The sequence below is a fragment of the Panthera pardus genome, unplaced genomic scaffold (genome assembly GCF_024362965.1).
Source record: "Panthera pardus isolate Hobbes unplaced genomic scaffold, ASM2436296v1 HiC_scaffold_16, whole genome shotgun sequence".
Taxonomy (NCBI): domain Eukaryota; kingdom Metazoa; phylum Chordata; class Mammalia; order Carnivora; family Felidae; genus Panthera; species Panthera pardus.
In genome coordinates this window covers 82,167,126-82,188,732 of record NW_026526721.1, presented here as the reverse complement: position 1 = coordinate 82,188,732, position 21,607 = coordinate 82,167,126, and the positions used below count along the sequence as shown (strand labels likewise).

The 21,607-nt window shown below is 51.5% G+C and overlaps 1 protein-coding gene, 1 long non-coding RNA gene and 3 other non-coding genes across 12 annotated transcripts; 4 read left to right on the top strand and 1 right to left on the bottom strand.

The window, feature by feature from the left end:
• Positions 1-425: 425 nt before the first annotated feature.
• On the bottom strand, positions 426-2,571 carry LOC109275236 (uncharacterized). The gene is made up of 2 exons (XR_002084009.2): positions 2,203-2,571; positions 426-1,628 (listed from the first exon to the last, which is right to left on the bottom strand). It is a non-coding gene; the product is annotated as an uncharacterized LOC109275236 (long non-coding RNA).
• EIF4G1 (eukaryotic translation initiation factor 4 gamma 1) lies at positions 1,579-21,019 on the top strand. Of its 8 annotated transcripts, none has more exons than XM_019463351.2 (34): positions 1,579-1,711; positions 2,532-2,588; positions 2,814-2,907; positions 3,206-3,292; positions 3,797-3,817; positions 4,394-4,570; positions 4,794-4,893; positions 5,989-6,101; positions 6,920-7,012; positions 7,217-7,283; positions 7,563-8,393; positions 8,674-8,762; positions 8,858-9,044; positions 9,139-9,272; positions 9,397-9,555; positions 9,724-9,909; positions 10,347-10,544; positions 10,768-10,914; positions 11,140-11,376; positions 11,541-11,645; positions 11,768-11,927; positions 12,128-12,228; positions 12,828-12,930; positions 13,161-13,263; positions 13,494-13,726; positions 13,857-13,975; positions 14,099-14,271; positions 14,573-14,698; positions 14,857-14,938; positions 16,929-17,027; positions 17,142-17,276; positions 17,387-17,468; positions 17,610-17,750; positions 20,396-21,019. In XM_019463351.2, exons 3-34 carry the CDS (start codon positions 2,848-2,850, stop codon positions 20,578-20,580), a joined length of 4,833 nt encoding a protein of 1,610 aa, XP_019318896.2. In that variant the 5' UTR covers positions 1,579-1,711; positions 2,532-2,588; positions 2,814-2,847; the 3' UTR covers positions 20,581-21,019. The 8 variants fall into 8 exon arrangements, with proteins under 8 accessions (XP_019318896.2, XP_019318893.2, XP_053759543.1 ...); XM_019463348.2 differs by having other exon boundaries at positions 9,721-9,909; XM_053903568.1 differs by lacking the exon at positions 3,797-3,817.
• On the top strand, positions 8,454-8,522 carry LOC128777521 (small nucleolar RNA SNORD66). Its single transcript, XR_008422766.1, has one exon. It is a non-coding gene; the product is annotated as a small nucleolar RNA SNORD66 (small nucleolar RNA).
• Positions 11,410-11,473, top strand: LOC128777522 (small nucleolar RNA SNORD66). The gene has a single exon (XR_008422767.1). It is a non-coding gene; the product is annotated as a small nucleolar RNA SNORD66 (small nucleolar RNA).
• LOC128777520 (small nucleolar RNA SNORD66) lies at positions 11,977-12,052 on the top strand. The gene has a single exon (XR_008422765.1). It is a non-coding gene; the product is annotated as a small nucleolar RNA SNORD66 (small nucleolar RNA).
• Positions 21,020-21,607: the final 588 nt, after the last annotated feature.

Below are 21,607 nucleotides of genomic sequence, written 5' to 3'. Positions count from 1 at the left end.
AAGTTGGGACGCCTGGGTGTCTTGGTTAAGCATCCAACTTCGGCTCAGATCATGATCTCGCCGTTCGTGGGTTTGAGCCCTGTGTCAGGCTTTGTGCTGATAGCTCAGAGCCTGGAGCCTGCTTCAGATTCTGTGTCTCCCTCTCTCTCTGCCCCTCCCCCGCTTTCACTCTCTCTTTCTCTCAAAAATAAATAAACATTAAAAAAAATTAAAAACAGTAAACTTAAAAAAAAATCTTAACAAAAACACACAGGCACCAACATGTATGGGGTTGAGGTGGAGGACTCTGTTGCATAAGGAGAGATGGTAAGTTCCTATCTGGGCATACACAATTTGAGATACCTGTGGGATGATTAGGTGGAGATGTCTTTTATTCTAACTGGAGTTCGAGAGAGAGGTTTCTGAGTTAGAAACAGATTGGCATGTAGGTAGTAATTGAATTTTATTTATTAGTTGGCTTAGGGAGGAAGAGAAATGAGAAGAGTAGAGGAAGGGGTCATACATGATCGAGTCAGAGAACACTAGATCTATATATTCACTCTCACTATAGTTCCTCTGCCATGTGTCTGTCTACTTTGCTGCTTTGGAGCTTCAGTTCCTCATATACAATGGGAAGAATAATACAATCTGTTTTATAGGAAATTGTGAAGATTGAGATCAGATAGGCCATATATATTGAACCACCACTCTATCCTTGGTACAGAGAAAATGTTTTCTTACCTTCTGAGATTACATGTGTACACATACACACACCTACACCCACAGATCACACATGGGTGAGTGAAAGCAAGTGTGTCTTTGCTAGGTACATAGGCACTGAAGCCCTTTCACATGAATTAACTCCTTTAATCTTCACAATCCAATAGAGTGAGTGGATGTTGTCATTGGTAAAGAAAGCAGCATGGTTAAAAGCTTAGATTTGAGCCAGACTGCCTGGTTTCAAATCTTCCCATTTTTATAACAGTTATTAAGTAGGTGGGTAGTAGGTACATGGCCAGGAAGCAGCAGAGTTTGGATTAAAACCCAGGCCATCTGAGTACGTGTATTTGGCTCTAGGACGGTTCCTCCTGGTGCCAAGTCTTTTGGCTGCAGGGAAGGGGTTTTGGGATTACTTCTTTCGTCATTATTCTGAACTTTCCATGATTGACTTTTGTCCCTCCCTGGGAGTGGCTGATCTTTGGGAGGCAAATCTCATACTAATTTCTTGGAATGTTTCAATCTTTCTGGCCTAACATTCAGTTTAATAGGTATTTCAATCACCTTATCTTCAAAGGTTGCATAATTTTTATTTTCCTATTTGTATCATGATTTATTTAGGCAGGACTGAGTCTTTAATGAATTTCGCTACTCTCAGTCCCTGACCAGCACTTCGCCTCGTACTTAGTATGCACTCAATAAATGCTCTAAGTATGAATGAACTAAAGAACCGCGGAACGGAGACGCAGATGGGGGTCAGTCTGGAAGTTCCAAAGTTCGGGAGGGGACACGGGGGCGGGCAGTGACTGTCACATGACCAGGCGGGGCAAATCTTCTGTGCTCCGCGGCGCCGGGCGTAGCTCCTCCCTCTGCGCCGGTCACGTGGGGGCGCCGGCTGCGCCTGCGGAGAAGCGGTGGCCGCCGAGCGGGATCTGTGCGGGGAGCCGGAAATGGTTGTGGACTACGTCTGTGCGGCTGCGTGGGGCTCGGCCGCGCGGACTGAAGGAGACTGAAGGTAAAGCCGCCATGTCCGGGCCCGACCCGGCCCCCCCACCCCCTCCCCCCGCATCCGCCGCCATCCGGGCCGGGACCGGCCACCCTGCGCCGCCGCCCCGGCGCCCTGGCCCCGCGGCCCAAGCCCGGGCCCCGGCCCGCCAGGGCCCGATCCCTGGCCCACGTGTGCCCGGCCTGGCCCGGCCTGGCTGCTGGGTGGGGGTGGGGGAGCGCAGGGCCGGAATATGCGGTCCCCGCTGGCTGGGAGGGCGCCGGGTTCGCCGGCCGCGAAGTGCCACCTCGGTCTGACCCGAGGGGGCCCCGCGGGCGCAGGCACCGCGGCTCCCGGCCCGCCGCCCCCTCCCCCCTTTGCGGCCCGGCCGCCGGGAAGTGACACGTTGTTCTTTGGCACTGGCCGGCGCTGCGCAGGGAGGGCGCAGGGGAGGGAGGCGGCAGCGGCGGGCAGGGAGGAGCCCCCGGCCCCGCCCGCCCTCCGGGCCGACCCTCACTTACTAGAAACCGGCTCCTCTTCGGCCGCCGCCCGCCTGGCCTTTTACGGCCCGACTCCCGCCCTTCCTGGTCTCCACTCCTGGGCGGCGGCAGGCCTCGCGTCTGGCCCCGCGCGGGTGCCCCTGCGGCCACCCGCAGCAGGCGTGCCTTGTGTGCCCCTGGGCCTGGCCCCGAACCCGGTGTCCCCAGGTGGGGGGTGGGGACACCACGGCCGAAGCTGCTAGCTCCGTTTGTGATCCGGGAGCCTGGTGCCAGCGAGACCTGGAATTTCCGGTCTGGTTGGTCTTGGGCCCCGCGGAGCCAGGTTGATACCCCTCACCTCCCAACCCCAGGCCCTCGGATGCCCAGAACCTGTAGGCCGCACCGTGGACTTATTCTTAACCGAGGGGGTGAGTGAGGGGGCTGTTTCAGCAGATCAGGGGGGTGGTTGGAGGTGATGCTGGTTTGACAACGTGTTGGTGGGGACATAAGCTGGATCTTTTCTGCTCTTTCAACCCCTTCGCGCCTCTGGGACTCGGTGTGGAACCCGGCCCTTGCTTCAACCCCTCCCCCCACTCCATTTGCCTTAAGCTTGGGTCCCTTCTCCTTTTCCGAGCTCCACTCTTTCCCAACAGGTGCTGGGGGGACCCTGATGTGGCACCAAATGAAATGAACAAAGCTCCACAGCCCACAGGCCCCCCACCTGCCCCATCCCCTGGACTCCCACAGGTAATTAGGGAGGAATTAGCAGAGACTGGGGTGGGGGTGGGGGAGACCAGGCAGCTGGTCAGGAACAGGTTCCAACCTCTGGATTTTCCCACCCCCATCTGTGTCAGGGCAAAGTGCAGCTTCCTGCTGCCAAATTGAGACAGGGCCCCTGGGCTGTTCCCAGGGGCTGTCATGGGGAAGAGGGGGCATGTGGACTGCTAAAGCTCTTGCCACAGGTCTGCTCCCCTTACTTTACCAGCTTGGGTTTCTGCCCCACCCGGGTTTCCCCTCTTGCTGAACTCTGGTCTCCCCCCTTCAGCCAGCGTTTCCCCCGGGGCAGACAGCACCGGTGGTGTTCAGTACGCCACAAGCGACACAAATGAACACGCCTTCTCAGCCCCGCCAGGTGAGGGGCTGTGGGGAGGGGAGTAGGGTGCCTGGGTGGGAGCCATGGAAACCTTAGGCCAGTTTGGGCCTAGCATGGAAACTGTGGAGACCCTGTATCTGCCCCAATTTCCTGATAGTTGCTCTGTGTTCTTTCATGTGTCTCTGCACTTTGTGCTGTTGATTACTTACGGTGGCTGGCCCCTTGGGGAGTATGTAGTCTGTGGGGTGGCATTAGTAGGGGTCCTGGTGCCTTGAGAATTGGGAGCAGTGCTTTGGGCCCTGCTGCCAACTCCTGTTTTCTTTCCTATTTCCTTCTTTTACTGGGAGGTTGTGGTTGCTCCATTTCCCTTCCCTTCTTTCTCTTTGGACTATGGCAAAGTAAACACTCCAGCTGGTTCTTGCCTTTCTCTGTTCCCTAAATTCTTTCTCACTAAGTGGCAGCATTCTTGTCCTACTTCCTTCATTTTTCCCCCTCATCACCTTGGAGATAATTCTCTTCTTTCCTGTCCCCATGTGCTCTCAGGGAGGATTCAGGTCTCTGCAGGTAATACCCCTTTGCTAATCCTGGACCCTCTCATAGTCTCACCATTATCCTCTGCCCTAGTCGAGGACTAGATACAGGGACTGGGGGTCTTCAGGGTGGGGACATGTTTGCTGTTAAGGTCCTCAGTCTGAGACTGACCGATGCATGTTAGAGGCTAAGTCTTGCAGAGTGCATATCTGGGAACTGGGAGACTGTTGCATGTTAGTGGTTAGTTTCTCAGTACCTTAGGGTGGAGCAATGCATGCTGGGGAGTATGTTGCCCAAAAGGGCTTCACTTAGGCATGATGCATCTGGGTGTTAGGAAGCCTCTGCAGAGCGTAGCCTGGTGGAAGTGACGTGAGTATGCACGGCAGTGAGGGAGTATATTCATGGAGTGCAAAGTGTATACTTGAATGTGGAGAGTATGTGTGAGTACAAGAGGCCACTTAATCATCAGTTGGTCAAGTGAGTTAGGATTGGTCCCTGTGCTCCAAAGCCCTCAGTATTTCTCTCCAGAGTAGAGACATTGTGGAGTGGCCATTTTGCTGTCCACTTCCTTCCTTTCCCAATGCCAACTGCCTTCCTCACTCTTGACAGCACTTCTACCCTAGCCGGGCCCAGCCCCCGAGCAGTGCAGCCTCCCGAGTGCAGAGTGCAGCCCCCGCCCGCCCTGGCCCAGCTGCTCATGTCTACCCTGCTGGATCCCAAGTAATGATGATCCCTTCCCAGATTTCCTACTCAGCCTCCCAAGGGGCCTACTACATCCCTGGACAGGTGAGGTTGGAGGCTTGGGGACTGGAAGCCATGGAACCTTAAACCTGAACCCCCACCTCCCTTACCCTGACCCTCCAGTCCCATCTCTTTTCCAGAGGTGGGACTTTGTTTTGGTCATTGCCCATAGTTGACCTGTCCTGTCTTGCCCTACGTTCTCTTTGTAGTTTGATATGGTACTCATAGCTCCCTCAACTGCTCTCCCCTCCTCCCCCTTCCCCACCAGGGGCGTTCCACATATGTTGTCCCGACACAGCAGTATCCTGTACAGCCAGGAGCCCCAAGCTTCTATCCGGGTGCAAGCCCTACAGAGTTTGGAACTTATGGTAAGCAGGGGAAGGAGTCAGGTTGAGAGTGAGTCCCACGGAGCATCTAAACTCACCTATAAATTCCTAGACCCTTCCTAGGCTCATTCCTTGGTCTAAAAATGATAGGGTTAAGTAGGGATTGGTGCTTAATATGTAACTTATTGGGTGAGGGGCAGGTAGTGTTTTATCCTATTGCTGAGAGTTAGGAGTCCTTCTCAGGTCAAAGAATATAGGGTCATGCACAAGTTTGAGGGCCTGTTAGTAAACATTTCCTGTGACACTTGTTCTGTGGTTGGTGGGAGCCCATGTAATGTGGATTTGAGAGGATTTTGTAGCTGTTTTTCACTTATATTCTAGGAAAGGATTCGTTTTTTTTATCGCAGTGGTTTCCAAAATTTTCTGATCATCTCAGGAAATATTTTGAGTGTGTACCTCTAATATGTGTGTTTTGTTTGTTTATACATATGCATCATTTAAACAAATAACATGTTGTTTGTCAAAAACAAACAAGTGGATATTATGGATGAGATTAAAGAATGCATCCCATTTTGGAGACCATTGCTTTAAGGAATTAATTTTTCCACTTCCTGGGCCTGGTTCATAATGTTACTCTTTGTTTCCTTGCCCCTTAGTAAAGGGCTGGAGATTGGAACTGGACTCAGGTTGAGTGGGACAGGGTTGGCAAATCTGTTTTTCTCATTCCCAGCCAAAGATTCTGTTTCAGGTTAAGTAGTTGCTGCTCCCTCAGAATACATGTGTGTGTGTGTTGCTGGGGGTCGGAGGCATACATTCTATCTTATAGGGTAGAAGAGAAACAGAAGTTCTGGTAGTGGTAGCTGGTGTGGAGGGGAAGGAGTGTGCGCCTATAAGGTGTGTGTGTCAGTGTCAGGAATTCTTGTAAACGCAGTTCAGACTGGTTCCCCAGCTTTGATAGACACCTAACTCCCTTGGGGAGGTGGGTGGGGCAGGGCGAGGGGCCGGCCGTGGGTGATGAGAGGTTCTGGGGATGGGAGGTGTTCAAGCAGGCATTTGTACATGGTTGGGCCCTGACACTGCCACCATTCTTCCTTTCTGTGTCCCTTCCATCCCCCTTCGCCCATCCCCCCTCCCAAGCTGGCGCCTACTACCCAGCCCAGGGTGTGCAGCAGTTTCCCACTGGTGTGGCCCCCGCCCCAGTTTTGATGAACCAGCCACCCCAGATTGCTCCCAAGAGGGAGCGGAAGACCGTGAGTAGCAGCAAGGGGCTCTGGGACATCTGGGAAAGGGAGAATCAAGGTCAGACATTGTGGGTCAGGGAGCAGAAAGTTGAGGAAGGAGATCTTCAGCCGGGAGCGGATAGAGAATGGGGATCTGAAGTGCTCAGGTTCTCTGTAAAGTATAAGGTACTAAGACGTCAGTGTAGAAGCAGCTCATGGGAAGAACTGAAGTGGCTAGTGCAGGAGTTCCTGAGAGACCAAGGTTCTGGGGTCTATAAGATCTATGTTCGGTTTTGGGTTTCTGGTGGCTTGTCTTGGAAATGGTTTGTTTTCTGTGGCCCCACCCCCCACCTCCCAGTCCTGGAAGCTCTTGAGGCCTCCGCCTCTGCTCAATCCTCAAGCCCTGGGCGTGGTGCCCAGAATAGGGTGCCAGGGCTGGGGAAGCCGCTGAGTCACCCTGGCTCCACCCACTGGATCTGGGCCCTGCCCCCAGAGATCAGGCAGACTAGCCACAAGTGAGCCGGATGGGTGCTAGATGGGGGTCCTGGGCTCTAGGGTGTGCAGCCAATTGACTTGGGGACTGCTGGTGGGGCAGGGATGAGGGAGGGAGGGGCATTGTGATGTACGAGATTGCTCTGTGAGGTCAAGGGTCTCTTAGGGGTGGGGGCCAGGGCAGGGAATACAAGATGAGCTGGATGGGTTGACAGTAGAACTCATGGGGTTTCTGGCACTCACCCACCCGCTTCCCAGTGGGGAGTGGGGGGTTGGTGTGGAGTCTTAGGAGTGGGGCAGGGTGGAAAGGTGGGCTCCCCTTGCTTCCCACTCATCCCGGAGCTTTCTTTCCCCAGATCCGAATTCGAGATCCAAACCAAGGAGGGAAGGATATCACAGAGGAGATCATGTCTGGGGCCCGCACCGCCTCCACACCTACCCCTCCCCAGGTACTGTCTGCTCTTTGAGTGAGGCCCTGGCTACGATGGCTGTTCTGACCTGGACTCTCAAGTCCTTTGATCTTTTTTTCCAACTAAGGGATTTGTTTTCCTGTTTTCCTGGATTTTTAGGCAGACTTAAAGTAGAAATGGCTCTAGTAGAGAAGGGTTGTGGGCCTCTTCAGGGCAAACTTGGTAACTCTTTGTGTCTTGCAGACGGGAGGCGGTCTGGAGCCTCAAGCTAATGGGGAGACACCCCAGGTTGCTGTTGTTGTCCGGCCAGGTAGGTAAGCAGGTGGGGCAGAGCTTTTATGGTGAAAAGGAGTGTGACAGTTTCAAATGCTGAGGAGGTGGAGTGACTTGACCTGGGTGTCAGGGAAGAATGACTTAGGTTTTAGGTAGTGGGATTTTGCGGGTGGATCAGATTTTAGGTGAGAAGGGAAAAGGCTTAGATAGGAGAAGATTGCGGGGGTGATTTAGGCCGGGAATGTCTTAGCTGGGAGGAGGAGGAACAACAGCACTGAAGACCTGCTTTTAATTACTTGTCTTTTTTGTGGTGCAGATGACCGGTCCCAGGGAGCAGTCATTGGGAGCCGGCCGGGGCTGCCTGGCCCAGAGCACAGCCCTTCAGAATCCCAGCCTTCGTCACCTTGTCCGACCCCATCACCACCCCCAATATTGGAACCGGGGTCTGAGCCTAATCTTGCAGTCCTCTCCATTCCTGGGGACACTGTGACAACGGGGATGATCCAGATGTCTGTAGAAGAATCCACCCCCATGCCCCGTGAAACTAGGGAGCCATATTGCCTCTCTCCAGAACCCACTCCCCTCGCCGAACCCATACTGGAAGTAGAAGTGACACTTAGCAAACCGATTCCAGAATCTGAGTTCTCTTCCAGTCCTCTCCAGGTTCCCACCCCCCTTGCATCTCACAAAGTGGAAATTCTGCCTGAACCTAACGGCATGGTCTCATCTGAGGATCTGGAACCAGAGGTTGAGTCGAGCCCCGAGATTGCTCCTCTCCCTCCGCCAGCTTGTCCTTCTGAATCCCCCGTGCCCATTGCTCCAACTGCCCAACCTGAGGAACTGCTCAACGGAGCCCCCTCGCCACCAGCTGTGGACTTAAGCCCAGTCAGTGAGCCACAGGAGCAGGCCAAGGAGGTTACAGCATCAGTGGCTCCCCCCGCCGTCCTCTCTGCCACTCCAGCTATGGCTCCTCCAGCTGCTTCCCCCGCCCAGGAGGAGGAAATGGAGGAAGAGGAAGAAGATGAAGAAGAAGGAGAAACAGGAGATGCTGAGGGTGAGAAAGGAGGAGAGGAACTTCTTCCCCAAGAGAGCACCCCTGTTGCAGCCCACCTGCCTCAGAATTTGGAGGCAGCAGCAGCCACCCAAGGTAAGGTGTGATGGGATGGTAGAAGTGGGGCGGACTGAAAGGTGTGGTTTTTTTTTTTCTCTTTATTGATGACCTCTCATTTGTGCCACTGTGTCTGGGTCATAGAAGCCTTGTCGTGGACCCTAAGAGCTAAAATTACGAGATTAAGGAATTTTAAGTCCACAGTGGGTATGTTGGAAAGAGGAAATACTATACAGTAGCTGCTTTTTATTTCCCCAGTTATTCCCACTTTTGTTCCCCATATAAGTTATTCCCACTTTTTCCCCCCCTAAATAAATAGTGGCAGTGTCTGTGCCAAAGAGGAGACGGAAAATTAAGGAGCTCAATAAGAAGGAGGCTGTAGGAGACCTTCTAGATGCCTTCAAGGAGGTAAGGGAGCAGAAAGTAATGGAGGGGAGAGGGCAGAGTGTGGGTATGGAACAGTGATCATACTGTAACCAAAATGGGGTGTCCTGTGGTTATAGGTGAACCCAGGAGTACCAGAGGTGGAAAATCAGCCTCCTGTAGGCACCAGCCCTGGTCTGGAGCCTGAGGGCAGCAGTGTGCCCCCCCGGCCTGAGGAAGCAGATGAGACCTGGGACTCAAAGGAAGACAAAATTCACAATGCTGAGAACATCCAGCCAGGGGAGCAGAAGTATGAGTATAAGTCAGGTATGCTGAGGGAAAAGTTGAGAAGGGTTGTGTAGTCTTGCCAGGCCCCCAGGAGACCAGTGTATATGATTGGTTCATCTTGTGTTCCTCGTAGATCAGTGGAAGCCTCTAAACCTTGAGGAGAAAAAGCGTTATGACCGTGAGTTCCTGCTTGGCTTTCAGTTCATCTTTGCCAGTATGCAGAAGCCAGAAGGATTGCCCCATATCAGCGATGTGGTGTTGGATAAGGTTGGTAGGCTTGAGGGGGAGGGTCAGTTTGGGCTGGCGGGCTTGCTGGGGGAGGTGCCTGAGGTCCTGAGAGAGTAGTCAAGAGCCATAACTGTTTCTCATGCCTTCTGCGTCCTCTTCACAGGCCAATAAAACACCACTACGGCCACTGGACCCCGCTAGACTTCAAGGCATAAATTGCGGCCCAGACTTCACTCCTTCCTTTGCCAACCTTGGCCGACCAGCCCTTAGCAACCGTGGGCCCCCAAGGGGTGGGCCAGGTGGGGAGCTGCCCCGAGGGCCGGTGAGTGGGACTGGCTGGAGGGACAGATGGTCAAGGGGGTTTGGGGGATGGCTCCCTTGTCTTGTTGAGAGATGGGGAGAAAACTGCCCTGGAGATGCATGGTGGCAGTGTCACAGGTTGTGCTGATTAGCTCTGTGTCTTCACTTGTTCTTGCCCCTTGCTTAGCAGGCTGGTCTGGGACCCCGGCGCTCTCAGCAGGGCCCCCGAAAGGAACCACGCAAGATCATTGCCACGGTGTTAATGACTGAAGATATAAAGTTGAACAAAGCAGAGAAAGCCTGGAAACCCAGCAGCAAGCGGACAGCTGCTGATAAGGATCGAGGGGAAGAGGATGCTGATGGCAGCAAAACCCAGGTACTGACAAGTGCTGTTTTTGGTCTCCAATTTTTCTTTTCAAGGTCTGCCCTCTGAGCCAACTTTGCCCTCTCTGTTTCTGTTCTTTTGTTTGTTTGTTTGTTTAAATGTTTATCTGTCTTGAGAGAGAGAGGGAGAGTGCATGTGCATATGGGGAGGGGCAGAGAGAAAGGGAGACCAAGAGAATCCCAAGCAGGCTCCTCACGGAAAGTGGAGAGCTCGACTTGGAGCTCTGTCTCATGAACTGTGAGATCAGACCTGAGCTGAAATCAAGAGTCAGATGCCTAACCGACTGAGTCACCCAGCTGCTCCTGTTTCTGTCATTCTTATCACTAGTGTCTACCTGAGTCCCTACCACCCTCTACTGTTCCTCCCAGCGACCTCTGTTCTTCTGAGAACCTCACTGGATCCTGTGTCTTCTCTGTCCCCTCTGCCAGGACCTGTTCCGCAGGGTGCGCTCCATACTGAATAAGCTGACACCCCAGATGTTCCAGCAGCTGATGAAGCAGGTGACACAGCTGGCCATCGACACTGAGGAACGCCTCAAAGGGGTCATTGACCTCATCTTCGAGAAGGCCATTTCAGAGCCCAACTTCTCTGTGGCCTATGCCAACATGTGCCGCTGCCTCATGGCGGTTAGTTTCCACTGTTACTAAACCTTGTGGTCTAGTTCCCTACTTCTCTTCCTGAGACTCCTTGAGTCCAGCTTCTTGGTTCTCTTCCAGCCTGTGCTGTTGATGGCAGCCATAAGGAGGCAGATTGGGGACCAGAGGTCTTCCTGGGTTAGGTAGTTAAAGACTCTTGGAGGGCCTTTCCACTTGGGACCAGTGTAAATGTGACATTCTCTTTGACGTACAGCTGAAAGTGCCCACTACAGAAAAGCCAACAGTGACTGTGAACTTCCGAAAACTGTTGTTGAATCGATGTCAGAAGGAGTTTGAGAAAGACAAAGATGATGATGAGGTTTTTGAGAAGAAGCAGAAAGAAATGGATGAAGCTGCTACGGTGAGAGAAAACCCACCAACCCACTGTCCGTCCGGTTGCTACTCTGCTATAGAATTGGGGGTGGGAATAAGGGAGGGGTGGGGGTTCATGGTGTTTTGGAGGTTTCTCTGCCTTAAGGCATGAGTAGTTGCTGCTACATTTAGGAATCCAAATGCAGTGGAGGAGAGACGTGTTAGCCCAGTGGCTGGGTACCTTTTTGATGGATTTCTATCCTATAACTGGCAGGCAGAAGAACGAGGACGCCTGAAGGAAGAGTTGGAAGAGGCTCGAGACATAGCCCGGCGGCGCTCTTTAGGGAATATCAAGTTTATTGGGGAGTTGTTTAAGCTGAAGATGTTAACGGAGGCAATAATGCATGACTGTGTGGTTAAACTACTTAAGAACCATGATGAAGAGTCTCTTGAATGCCTTTGTCGTCTGCTCACTACCATTGGCAAAGATCTGGATTTTGAAAAAGCCAAGGTAGGGGTCCTGGGATGTGGAAGGGACGACAGACCCCTTGTTGGGCTGTCATGTGTGGGCCACTGAGCCACAGTGATGGAGCTGAAGTTCTGAGGAGGGGCCAGGCCTACAGTTGGAGGTGAGGTATGACAAGTTCCTGACCTGATGCCTTTGCTTCTTCCTAGCCCCGGATGGATCAGTATTTCAACCAGATGGAAAAAATCATTAAGGAAAAGAAGACTTCATCCCGAATCCGCTTTATGCTGCAAGACGTGCTGGATCTGCGACGGGTGTGTGTCCTCTCCTTCCCACTGCTGGTCTGCTTCCTGTACCCCGCAGTTCCCAGTTCCCAACACAGCTTTGTCTGGCCATCTGATGTAATTACTTTGTGACTGGCCTTCTCTACCCACAGAGCAATTGGGTGCCACGCCGTGGGGACCAGGGTCCCAAGACCATTGACCAGATCCACAAGGAGGCTGAGATGGAGGAGCACTGGGAACATGTAAAAGTGCAGCAGCTAATGGCCAAGGGCAGCGACAAGCGTCGGGGTGGCCCTCCAGGCCCACCTATTAGTGAGTTTGAGGCTCAGATTAAGGAGGGGGCAGAGTAAGGGGTTAAGCTTTCCGTTGATGACTTCTTGTTAGTGCCACGTGTCTGGGCCACTGAGACCATGTGATGGAACTGAGGATCTGAGGAAGGGAGGCTGGGCTGGCCCCAGGTGATATGGCTGCTAGGAGTTACTCATTATTGCAATATGCTCTCTTTGTCCCAGGCCGAGGCCTCCCACTTGTGGATGATGGTGGCTGGAACACAGTCCCCATCAGCAAGGGCAGCCGCCCTATTGACACCTCACGGCTCACCAAGATCACGAAGGTAGGGGTGTGTGTATTGGAGGGAGGGGTGCTGGTCATGGGAGGGTGAAGAGGGATCAAACAGACATTGAGCATAGGTTTGGATCTCAGTCCCCTCATTTTCTGAGGTTGGGAAGGCAACGGCTGAATTTTTCCTCTTAGACTAGTTAGATTGCTAGTGACAGGGCTGCCAGCTCTAGCAGGGGGTGTATTCACATCCGTCTGGGCCAGTGTCAGCAAACTCACAGCAAATCTGGCCCATTCCTTGCTTCTCTACATTTCACAGCTAAGAAATGGCCTTCGTGTTTTTTTTAACGGTTGAAAAAAAATAAAGCGGGTATTATGTAATATGAAATTATTCAAAATGTAAATTTCAGTATCCGTGGTTTTATTGGGATATAACTATTCTCATTTCCCTGAAGTATTGTGCATGACTGCTTTTGTGCTACAGTGGCCGAGTGGAGTAGTTGAAATAGAAACTATATGGCCTACAAAGGCTAAAATATTTACTATTTGGCCTTTTACAGGAAAAGTTTCCCCTGGTCTAGGCAATTTGCTACCTTGTGGCTGCGGGCTTCGGCCAGATTAGACTCATGACTCCACTCCCCTTTCCTTCCTCAGCCCGGCTCCATTGATTCTAACAACCAGCTCTTTGCACCTGGTGGGCGATTGAGCTGGGGCAAGGGCAGCAGTGGAGGCTCAGGAGCCAAGCCCTCTGATGCAGGTATGGAGGCCGTTGTAAGGAGCTGGGTGGCTATTCTCTCTTGAGGGCAGAGCCTTGTCTATAAGGGAGGCTTTTGGTACAAAGTGGTTAGGTAGTAATGGGAGGCGTATGTTTGGGGCTGGGGAATAAACTGTGTTCTTGTCGGGACTAGGACCAAGTGTCCTAAACAGTAGGAGATAGAACGGAAGACAGTAGCAAGAGATTCTGATCCGGGCTTTTTGCCTCCCCAGCATCAGAAGCTGCTCGTCCAGCTACTAGTACCTTGAACCGCTTCTCAGCCCTTCAACAAGCAGTACCTACAGAAAACACAGATAGCAGACGTGTGGTACAGAGGTGAGGTTTCCTGGATGTTTTTCTTCTTTATGCTGTGAGAGTGCTGTGATTGGACTTTGGTGGTTGCTATAGGAATCCTCACACCTGTAATGCTCAGAACCTCTGGCTAGATGGGGCACATTCCTGACGCCAGGAACTAGGCCCTGCAGTTGCTCAGCATGTTGGATAGTTAATACAAGAGAGCAGCTAGGCATATAGGTGAGAGGTGACGTGCCTGCTTTTTTCTCCAGGAGTAGCTTGAGCCGGGAAAGAGGTGAGAAAGCCGGGGACCGGGGAGACCGCCTAGAGCGGAGTGAACGGGGAAGTGAGCGTGGAGACCGGCTCGATCGCTCTCGGACACCTGCCACTAAGCGGAGCTTCAGCAAGGAAGTGGAAGAACGGAGTAGAGAGCGGCCCTCCCAGCCTGAGGGACTGCGCAAGGCAGCTAGCCTCACGGAGGATCGGGACCGTGGGCGGGATGCTGGTAAGGGGCTGGAAGAGGAAGGGAAGGGTATGTTTGGGACTAGGCAGTCCCCAGACTGTCTTCAGAGCTCTGGGCCCTTCTTTCTAGGAAAATTAGAACTGAAGTCCTCAATCTGTTTTTTCCCTTTCAGTGAAGCGAGAAGCCACCCTGCCCCCGGTGAGCCCCCCAAAGGCTGCACTCTCTGAGGAAGAGCTGGAAAAGAAATCCAAGGCCATTATCGAAGAATATCTCCATCTCAATGACATGAAGGTAGGCATTGGGAGGGGTCTGAGTGACAGAGTGGGCAGGGAAGGACGTGTGTGGACAGGCATGGAATATGGGGTCTGGACCAGACGGTGACTGCCCTCTCCCTCCTGCCCCGCACACCTGCAGGAGGCAGTGCAGTGCGTACAGGAGCTGGCCTCACCCTCCCTGCTCTTCATCTTTGTGCGGCATGGCATCGAGTCAACACTGGAGCGCAGCACTATCGCTCGTGAGCATATGGGGCGGCTGCTGCACCAGCTGCTCTTTGCCGGGCACCTCTCCACTGCTCAGTACTACCAAGGGTATGCCTTCTTAGGGCCTCCTATTTTTCCATACCCACAGACTTCCCTCCTTTATAGGACCCATGGAACCTTGGAGTTCCTCAGCTGTCCTGGTTAACAGATCTTTTGGCAGGGATAGGGGTGTACCATGTAAGGACTGGAGTGTGGCTTTAGCTTGAGATAATTGCCCCGTGCCTAGGAAGTGCTCCCCAGGGGCTCCACAGTTGATCCTTTAACAATGCCGTGATGCCCCAGATGGAGGGTGGGAGGTCTGGCTGGTCTTTCCTAGAATGCCCTGACTTTGAATTCATTTCATCTGCAGTTTGTATGAAATCCTAGAATTGGCTGAAGACATGGAAATTGACATCCCCCATGTGTGGCTCTACCTAGCAGAACTCATAACGCCCATTCTGCAGGAAGGTGGAGTACCTATGGGGGAACTGTTCAGGTAAGCCCCTTGAGTGGGATTCAAGGGAGGTAAAGACAGAGTTGGGGAGGGGAGAGGAGGGACGTATGGCAAGTTCGATGCCTGGGTTTAGGGAGGGATGGGGTAGTGTGTTGAGAGGGCTTTGGAGGCTATCAACACTCCCTGTAATTTTCTTGTAGGGAGATTACAAAACCTCTGAGACCCATGGGCAAAGCTGCTTCTCTGTTGCTGGAGATCCTGGGGCTTCTATGTAAAAGCATGGTGAGTGAGAGCCTTTTGGGGGTGATGTGTCAGGACTTCTCTTCCCACCATCCAGTTTTGGCTCCTTGCTGTGACCCTGAAACCTCACGGTCCTTTGGTGGGATGGGGTTAATATTGATGGTAGTTCTGTGTTGGTACCTGGGAGAGGAAATGTTGAGACTGGCACTGACCAGTTCCTGTTGAGTTCTCGCCAAGGCTGGAGGAGAATGGGAGTCTAAGACCCGAAGCCCTTGATTGATTGATTGATTGATTGGTTCAGCTAGCATTCTTTTTTTTTTTTTTTTTAATTTTTTTTTCTTTTAATGTTTGTTTATCTTTGAGAGAGAGACAGAGTGTGAGCAGGGGCGGGGCAGAGTGAGACGGAGACACAGAATCCGAAGCAGGCTCCAGGCTCTGAGCTGTCAGCACAGAGCCTAACGTGGGGCTCGAGCTCACGAACTGAACCGTGAAATCATGGCTTGAGCTGAGGTCAGTTGCCCAACCAACTGAGCCACCCAGGCGCCCCGGTTAAGCTAGCATTCTTTAAAAACATTTACTAATCACATACTAGGCACTGGAGATACCACCGTGAATAAAACATAGGAAACCAGCTGGAAGAGAAAAGTAAGAAATGACAGCTTAATAAAAACAGTGTTAAGTAAAGCGTGAAATAAAATAGTCAAAATGGAGGGTCTGTGAGGTTGGTAATGTTCATGACAGAAAGCCTTTCCAGAAGGGCGCTGGGACTGCTTTGTGAAAGTTAAGTGGTGACTATAAAATGTCATAGTGGAGAGATGGGAAAGGCAAGTTGGGCAGGGTACTCTGGTAGTGAGAGCTGGGAAGGGCACTTTTAAGAATTTAGCTTCCCAGGGCGCCTGGGTGGCTCAGTCCATTAAGCTTTTGACTTCAACTTCAGCTCAGGTCATGACGTCACGGTTTGTGAGTTTGAGCCCTGCTCAGGCTCTGTGCTGATGGCTCAGAGCCTGGAGCCTGCTTCGGGTTCCATGTCTCCTCTCTCTGCCCCGCCTCCTGCTCACACTCTCTTTCTCTCAAAAATAAATAAACATTAAAAAAAAAAAATGTCTAGCTCCCCTGGGACCTGGACAAATGAGACTTTAGTGGAAGGGACTTGCTCTTTCAGCATCCTATTAATCCTTTTGGGTAGAAATGTGTAGCAGGATAGTTTGTGTTTAAAAAAGAGAGAAAAGTACTTTGAACTACCGCGTTCATTAAATCCGGTGTATTAGGTTATAGGATGTGTTATTCATGCACTGTTAATAAAGAAAAAAACTTATGATCATTTGTTTAAATGTAATATATCAACTGTGAGGCAATTCAATTTTAGTGGTGTTGGAATGAGTATCTTTAAAATTCGTGAAGTATAATAGTCTTATTTAGGATTAATGTCATCATTTTGAGTGTCGGTTATTTTAAGAGTAATGTCTTCAGAATGCCTTGTTCCCTAACAGAAAATGGGCTCAGACTATTGTTTATGTGAGGATTTCTGATTTGCCTTGGGGGCTGTGGGAGGGATAGATCTGTATCTAAAATTTTCTGGACTTAATAACTAAAAAGGCATATTTGTTAGAAGTTGTCCTCTCCCATGAGCGTTTGGTAAGTTGGAATAATGGAAAACTAAGCAATTTTAGAAAAAGAAACATCGAGGAATGTAGAAGTCTGGGATGAGGTATTTGGATTTGGTTGTTTACCTTTTTCAGTAAAGGTGATCTTGTGAAAGCTAATTGATGTCTTTCATAGAGGCTGTTAGGCTATTCTCCCCACCGCACCCTACCCCCCGCCTCAGTTTCCTAGCACTGTGGTAGATGAGTTCTTGTGTCTTTGGGTGGTAGTACCAGTCTGTAGGCATGGAGAGACTGTGCCTGTTGGTATCTCTGTAACAATTTGAACCCTTAGGCCCCTAATGGGCTTTCAGTAAATATTTGCTAGATGACATTTGTGGAACTAGGTCTAGAGGGAGAGAGGGTTACTGAATTGGTCTTACATTTTCTAGGGTCCCAAAAAGGTGGGGATGCTGTGGCGAGAAGCTGGACTCAGCTGGAAAGAATTTGTACCTGAAGGCCAGGACATCAGTGCATTTGTCGCTGAACAGGTTTGCGGCTGGAGTTAGGTTAATTCTAGCATTTGGGACTGGCCATTCGTCTCCCTCTTCCCTCAGCAACTCACATGGTATACTTACCTCCTATTTGGGTCTTTTCATTTGTAGAAGGTGGAGTATACCTTGGGCGAGGAGTCTGAAGCCCCTGGCCAGAGGATGCTCTCCTCTGAGGAGCTGAGCAAACAGTTGGAGAAGCTGCTGAAGGAGGGCAGCAGTAACCAACGGGTGTTTGACTGGATAGAGGTATGTTTCTCCTGGATATTGGGAGAGAGGCATACAGGAGAGGCAGTTTTTGGTGTGCGGGTAGGGACAGAATTCAGAACATATAGGCCATTTGTTTCTCTTCTGCACAGGCCAACCTGAGTGAGCAGCAGGTAGCATCCAACACACTAGTTCGGGCCCTCATGACAGCTGTCTGCTATTCTGCAATTATCTGTAAGAGGAGCCAGGGAGATGGAGGGGCAAGGGTGGGCCCAGCAGATGGAGGGAGGAAGGTTTTGGTCTTTGCCTCCTAGTTGTGGACTGGACCAGGCTGAGGGTGCATTATTCTGCTTAACCCCATCTTTCTTCCTGTAGTTGAGACGCCCCTCCGAGTGGATGTCGCGGTGCTGAAAGCTCGAGCGAAACTGCTACAGAAATACTTATGTGATGAACAGAAGGAGTTGCAGGCGCTCTACGCCCTCCAGGCCCTTGTAGTGACCTTAGAACAGCCCGCCAGTAAGAGCCGGGCTGCAGGGGTGGGGTGGAGGAGCTGCCAGAGAACAGGAGGCAGTCATTGCAAAGGGTCTCAACCCAAGAAAGGGGGCTGGTCATAGGAGAGCAAAATGCCCTGGTGATTGATTCCTTCCCCCTGCACTGCTTATTTCTTTGCCTACAAATGGAAGAAGTTAGACTCATCGTGAAGATTACTTGACTACTGTTCTGTGCCAGGAGCATGGAGGTGAAAAGTGATAACAATTTCTAAATACTGAGTGCTCTGGCGTCTTGGCATGGGGTTGAGATAATTTTCTTTTTTTGCCTTATTTAATCTTCACAACTACTGTTTAAGGCCAATGCTGTTATCCCCTTTTTCTTATTGGGAGACTGAGGCTTAGGTTAATATGCCTGAGATTATGCATTCAGCAGATAGGTATGTGCCAGAGCACTGGGACATTGGCAGTGATAAAGTCCAGTACAGTTCTGTGTTGGCATAGAGTAACACAGTGGTGATGAGTGTTGGAAGATGGGTCCTTGGGGTGCTCTCTGGGGACACCTAGTCTAAAGGATAATGAGTGGGAAGTGACAAATGGTAGCTAAATGACCAGTTGGAGGGGGAGATTTGAAGGAACTGTGTGTGTAAAGGAAGACCCTGAGGCAGAAAGTACTTGACACAAAGCAAGAGAACTGTTCAAGAAAGGCCACTGTGGGCGAGCACAGCAGCCAGTCGTATGTGAGGCAAGATGGGGCTGGAGAGATGGACGTGGGCTAGGTCATGCAGGGCTGTCTAAGCCGTGGGACAAGTTTTGGCCTTCAGCCTAAGGACAGGAAAAGGCTTTGTGGGATTTTAGTTTTTAGCTCATCCGGGCCGTTGGTAGGAAGAATGGTTTGGAACGGGTTAAGTGTGAACATGGCAAGAGCAGCAAATTAGGAGTGGGTTGTGTTGCTGGTGGCAGTGAAGCTGGGAGAGGTAACTACAGTTAAGACATAACACTGGCCTAAGGGGGAAGAGGTGATGAGACAAGTTAATGTATGACTCCCAGGATGCTTTGAGTGAGGTGATAGTGTGGTATACCGTTCACTCTGGGGGTTGGGAACACTGGGTCAAGTTGATTTTGGTCATAATTGGGTTTGTGGTCCCTGGGTGGGGGTGATCAGAGATGTCAGGTAGACAGCTGAGTATGGGAATTCATTTGGAGAGGAAGAGGTCAGGGTTGGTGGCCGATCTGTGAGAAGCTGACCCAGGGCAACACATGTGCAAGTCCTCAGAGGATATGGGATTGCCCAAGGGAGAGCAATGAGAATATGGGATAGAGCCTTGAGGAAGTAGAGGACCCACAGGGAGGGACCAGAGGAGGACAGGGCCCTGTGAACAAAGGACAAAGTAATTTTAGGAGGGGGAAGTGGTCAGTAATGCTAGATGCTGCTTGAGAGTTCCATAGGAGCAGAGCTGACGGTTTAGGGCCTTTGGAGTGTAAAAACATGGAGGCCGCTCTGGCATAAACAGTATTTAGTAGAGCAGGGGACACTCTGGATTGGAAAGGACTGAGGAATACTTGAGTGAGATAGGAAAAAAGGAAAACAGCAAGTGTAGACAAAGTGTTTAATTAATGTCTTGTCCAAAGACAAAAATCTTTTGTTTGACTGTAAGAGATTGTGGTTGCGATGGAGGCCTTTTGTGTTTAGAAGGGAGAAACTTGGGTTTGAAGATACAGGGCAGAGTGGATAATTGATTGTGTAGGGTCCCCAGGGTGGGTGGGATGCACCGGATTTGGAGCACAAGTTTGGGACGAATGCTCTGCTGCCGTAGGATGGGGCTGGGGGGCTGTCCACGGGTGGTGGTTGTGGATTTGAGGGTGTGTGCGCCCTCAGGAACATCCTGGTTTGCAGCTTCTCATAGATGGCTGTCAGCGTTTCACCCAGGCCTAGACTCTAGAACCTATGCTTTATTTCTTTATTCAGAAGAAATGTTTCACTACTTGGCCTCCATTTGCTTTTGGAAAGATTGGGAGTACAGTATGGGGAATGGGACAGGTTGTGTTCAGGCCTGATAGGACAAGCGCTTGGGAGGGCTTCACTAGAAGCCAGGTTGGGGAGAAAGAGGGTCAGAGGAAGGGGTGCTGGAGTTGAACCTAAAAAAATTCATTAGGAAGGTGACAAGAGAAAGATGATCCTGGCAAAGGATGTGGCACACGTAAAAATGTCAAGGCTAGAGAGGATGTGTATGTTCAGATGTATGGAAAATAAGGGGAAATGGGGATCCACAGTTTGTCAGAATCTGTAATGGTGGCCAGTGAATGTTCCAGGTGATAAACCCTTGACTTTGGTGAGTGATATATCTGGGACTTTTGTGATTCCCAAATTTAGGAGTACCAATTCTGTGTATAGTTTTCCTCATTAAATATATCATGAATGGAGAAGCTGCCAAGGTAAGGCAGTTTGTAAGGTTCTGCCGTGATTTGTTCCTGTGCGTGCAGCAGTCTTAGATCGTAAAGTAAGATTAACACCTTGTTAGAGACCTACCTAGTCACTCTGTAATCAATGGTCAGACACACAAATGTCAGGATGATTGATGGGTCAGGGCCTTGATTTTTAACAGTGGAGCTTGGGAGTGGGTTGGGTGGTTGTGGGCAGCACTCCTTAACTGCTGTCCTGCCTGCTTGCAGACCTGCTTCGGATGTTCTTTGATGCGCTGTATGACGAGGACGTGGTGAAAGAGGATGCCTTCTACAGCTGGGAGAGTAGCAAGGACCCCGCTGAGCAACAGGGCAAGGGCGTAGCCCTTAAATCTGTCACAGCCTTCTTCAAGTGGCTTCGTGAAGCGGAGGAGGAGGAGTCTGACCACAACTGAGGGCGGGTGGGGCCGGGGACTTGGAGCCCCATGGACACTCGGATGACCCAGCCAGCCGCCCGGACTGCAGGGGGGGCGGCAGCAGCGGCGGTGGCAGTGGGTGCCTGTAGTGCGATGTGTCTGAGCTAATAAAATGGCTGAAGAGGCAGGATGGCGTGGGGCTGCCTGGGGCCCCCCTCCAGGATGCTGCCAGGTGTCCCTCCTCCCCCTGGGGCACAGAGATATATTATATATAAAGTCTTGAAATTTGGTGTGTCTTGGGGGGGGGCACCACCGCCTGCCCCTGGGGTCCTTTTTTATTTTCTGAAAATCACTCATGGGACTGCCGTCCTCGCTGCTGGGGGCATATGCCCCAGCCCCTGCACCACCCCTGCTGCTGCCTGGGCAGGGGGAAGGGGGGGGCACGGTGCCTGTAATTATTAAATATGAATTCAATTAAGCTCACTGCCTCCCTGCTTTATGGCCTACTCCCTCTGGAGAAGGGATATGGATAGGTGGGCAGTCTCCTTTCCAGAGCTGGCACTGTAACAGTTCCTGTACCTGGCACCCCTCTTGCCTCTTCCCCTGTCCAAGATTGTGGGAGTTGGAGGGTTACTTCGCTGGAGGATTGGACCCTTGAAGCAGACATGGTGGGATGTCCTGTTGCTTGGTAGGGGAGAAGAGAGAGACAAATAGCTGTGGGGTACCTTTAGACACACTGAACTCCTGGAAGAATGTGATCCAGACCCCAATAACGGGGAGGAGGCCTTGGGTTTCAAACTGTTTATAGCCGGAGAAGTCCTCTATGGTTTCAAGGTCTCATCTGTGAAAGGATGGGGCTGGATGCAATGACTTTCACCGTCCTCATTCTGTGTACCTGGCAGCCTGGGCCCAGAGCTTTCCCTCCCACCCTTGCCTTTCGGGGTCGCTGCGCAGTAGGGCCTGGGAGGAGGGGACGAGGTGTTTCCGGACTCGGCCCCGGGCCGCCTCTGCGTGGCTGTGACGTGTTTCGCCCCGCCTGCCTTGGGTGGTGACGCGGGTGGCCACG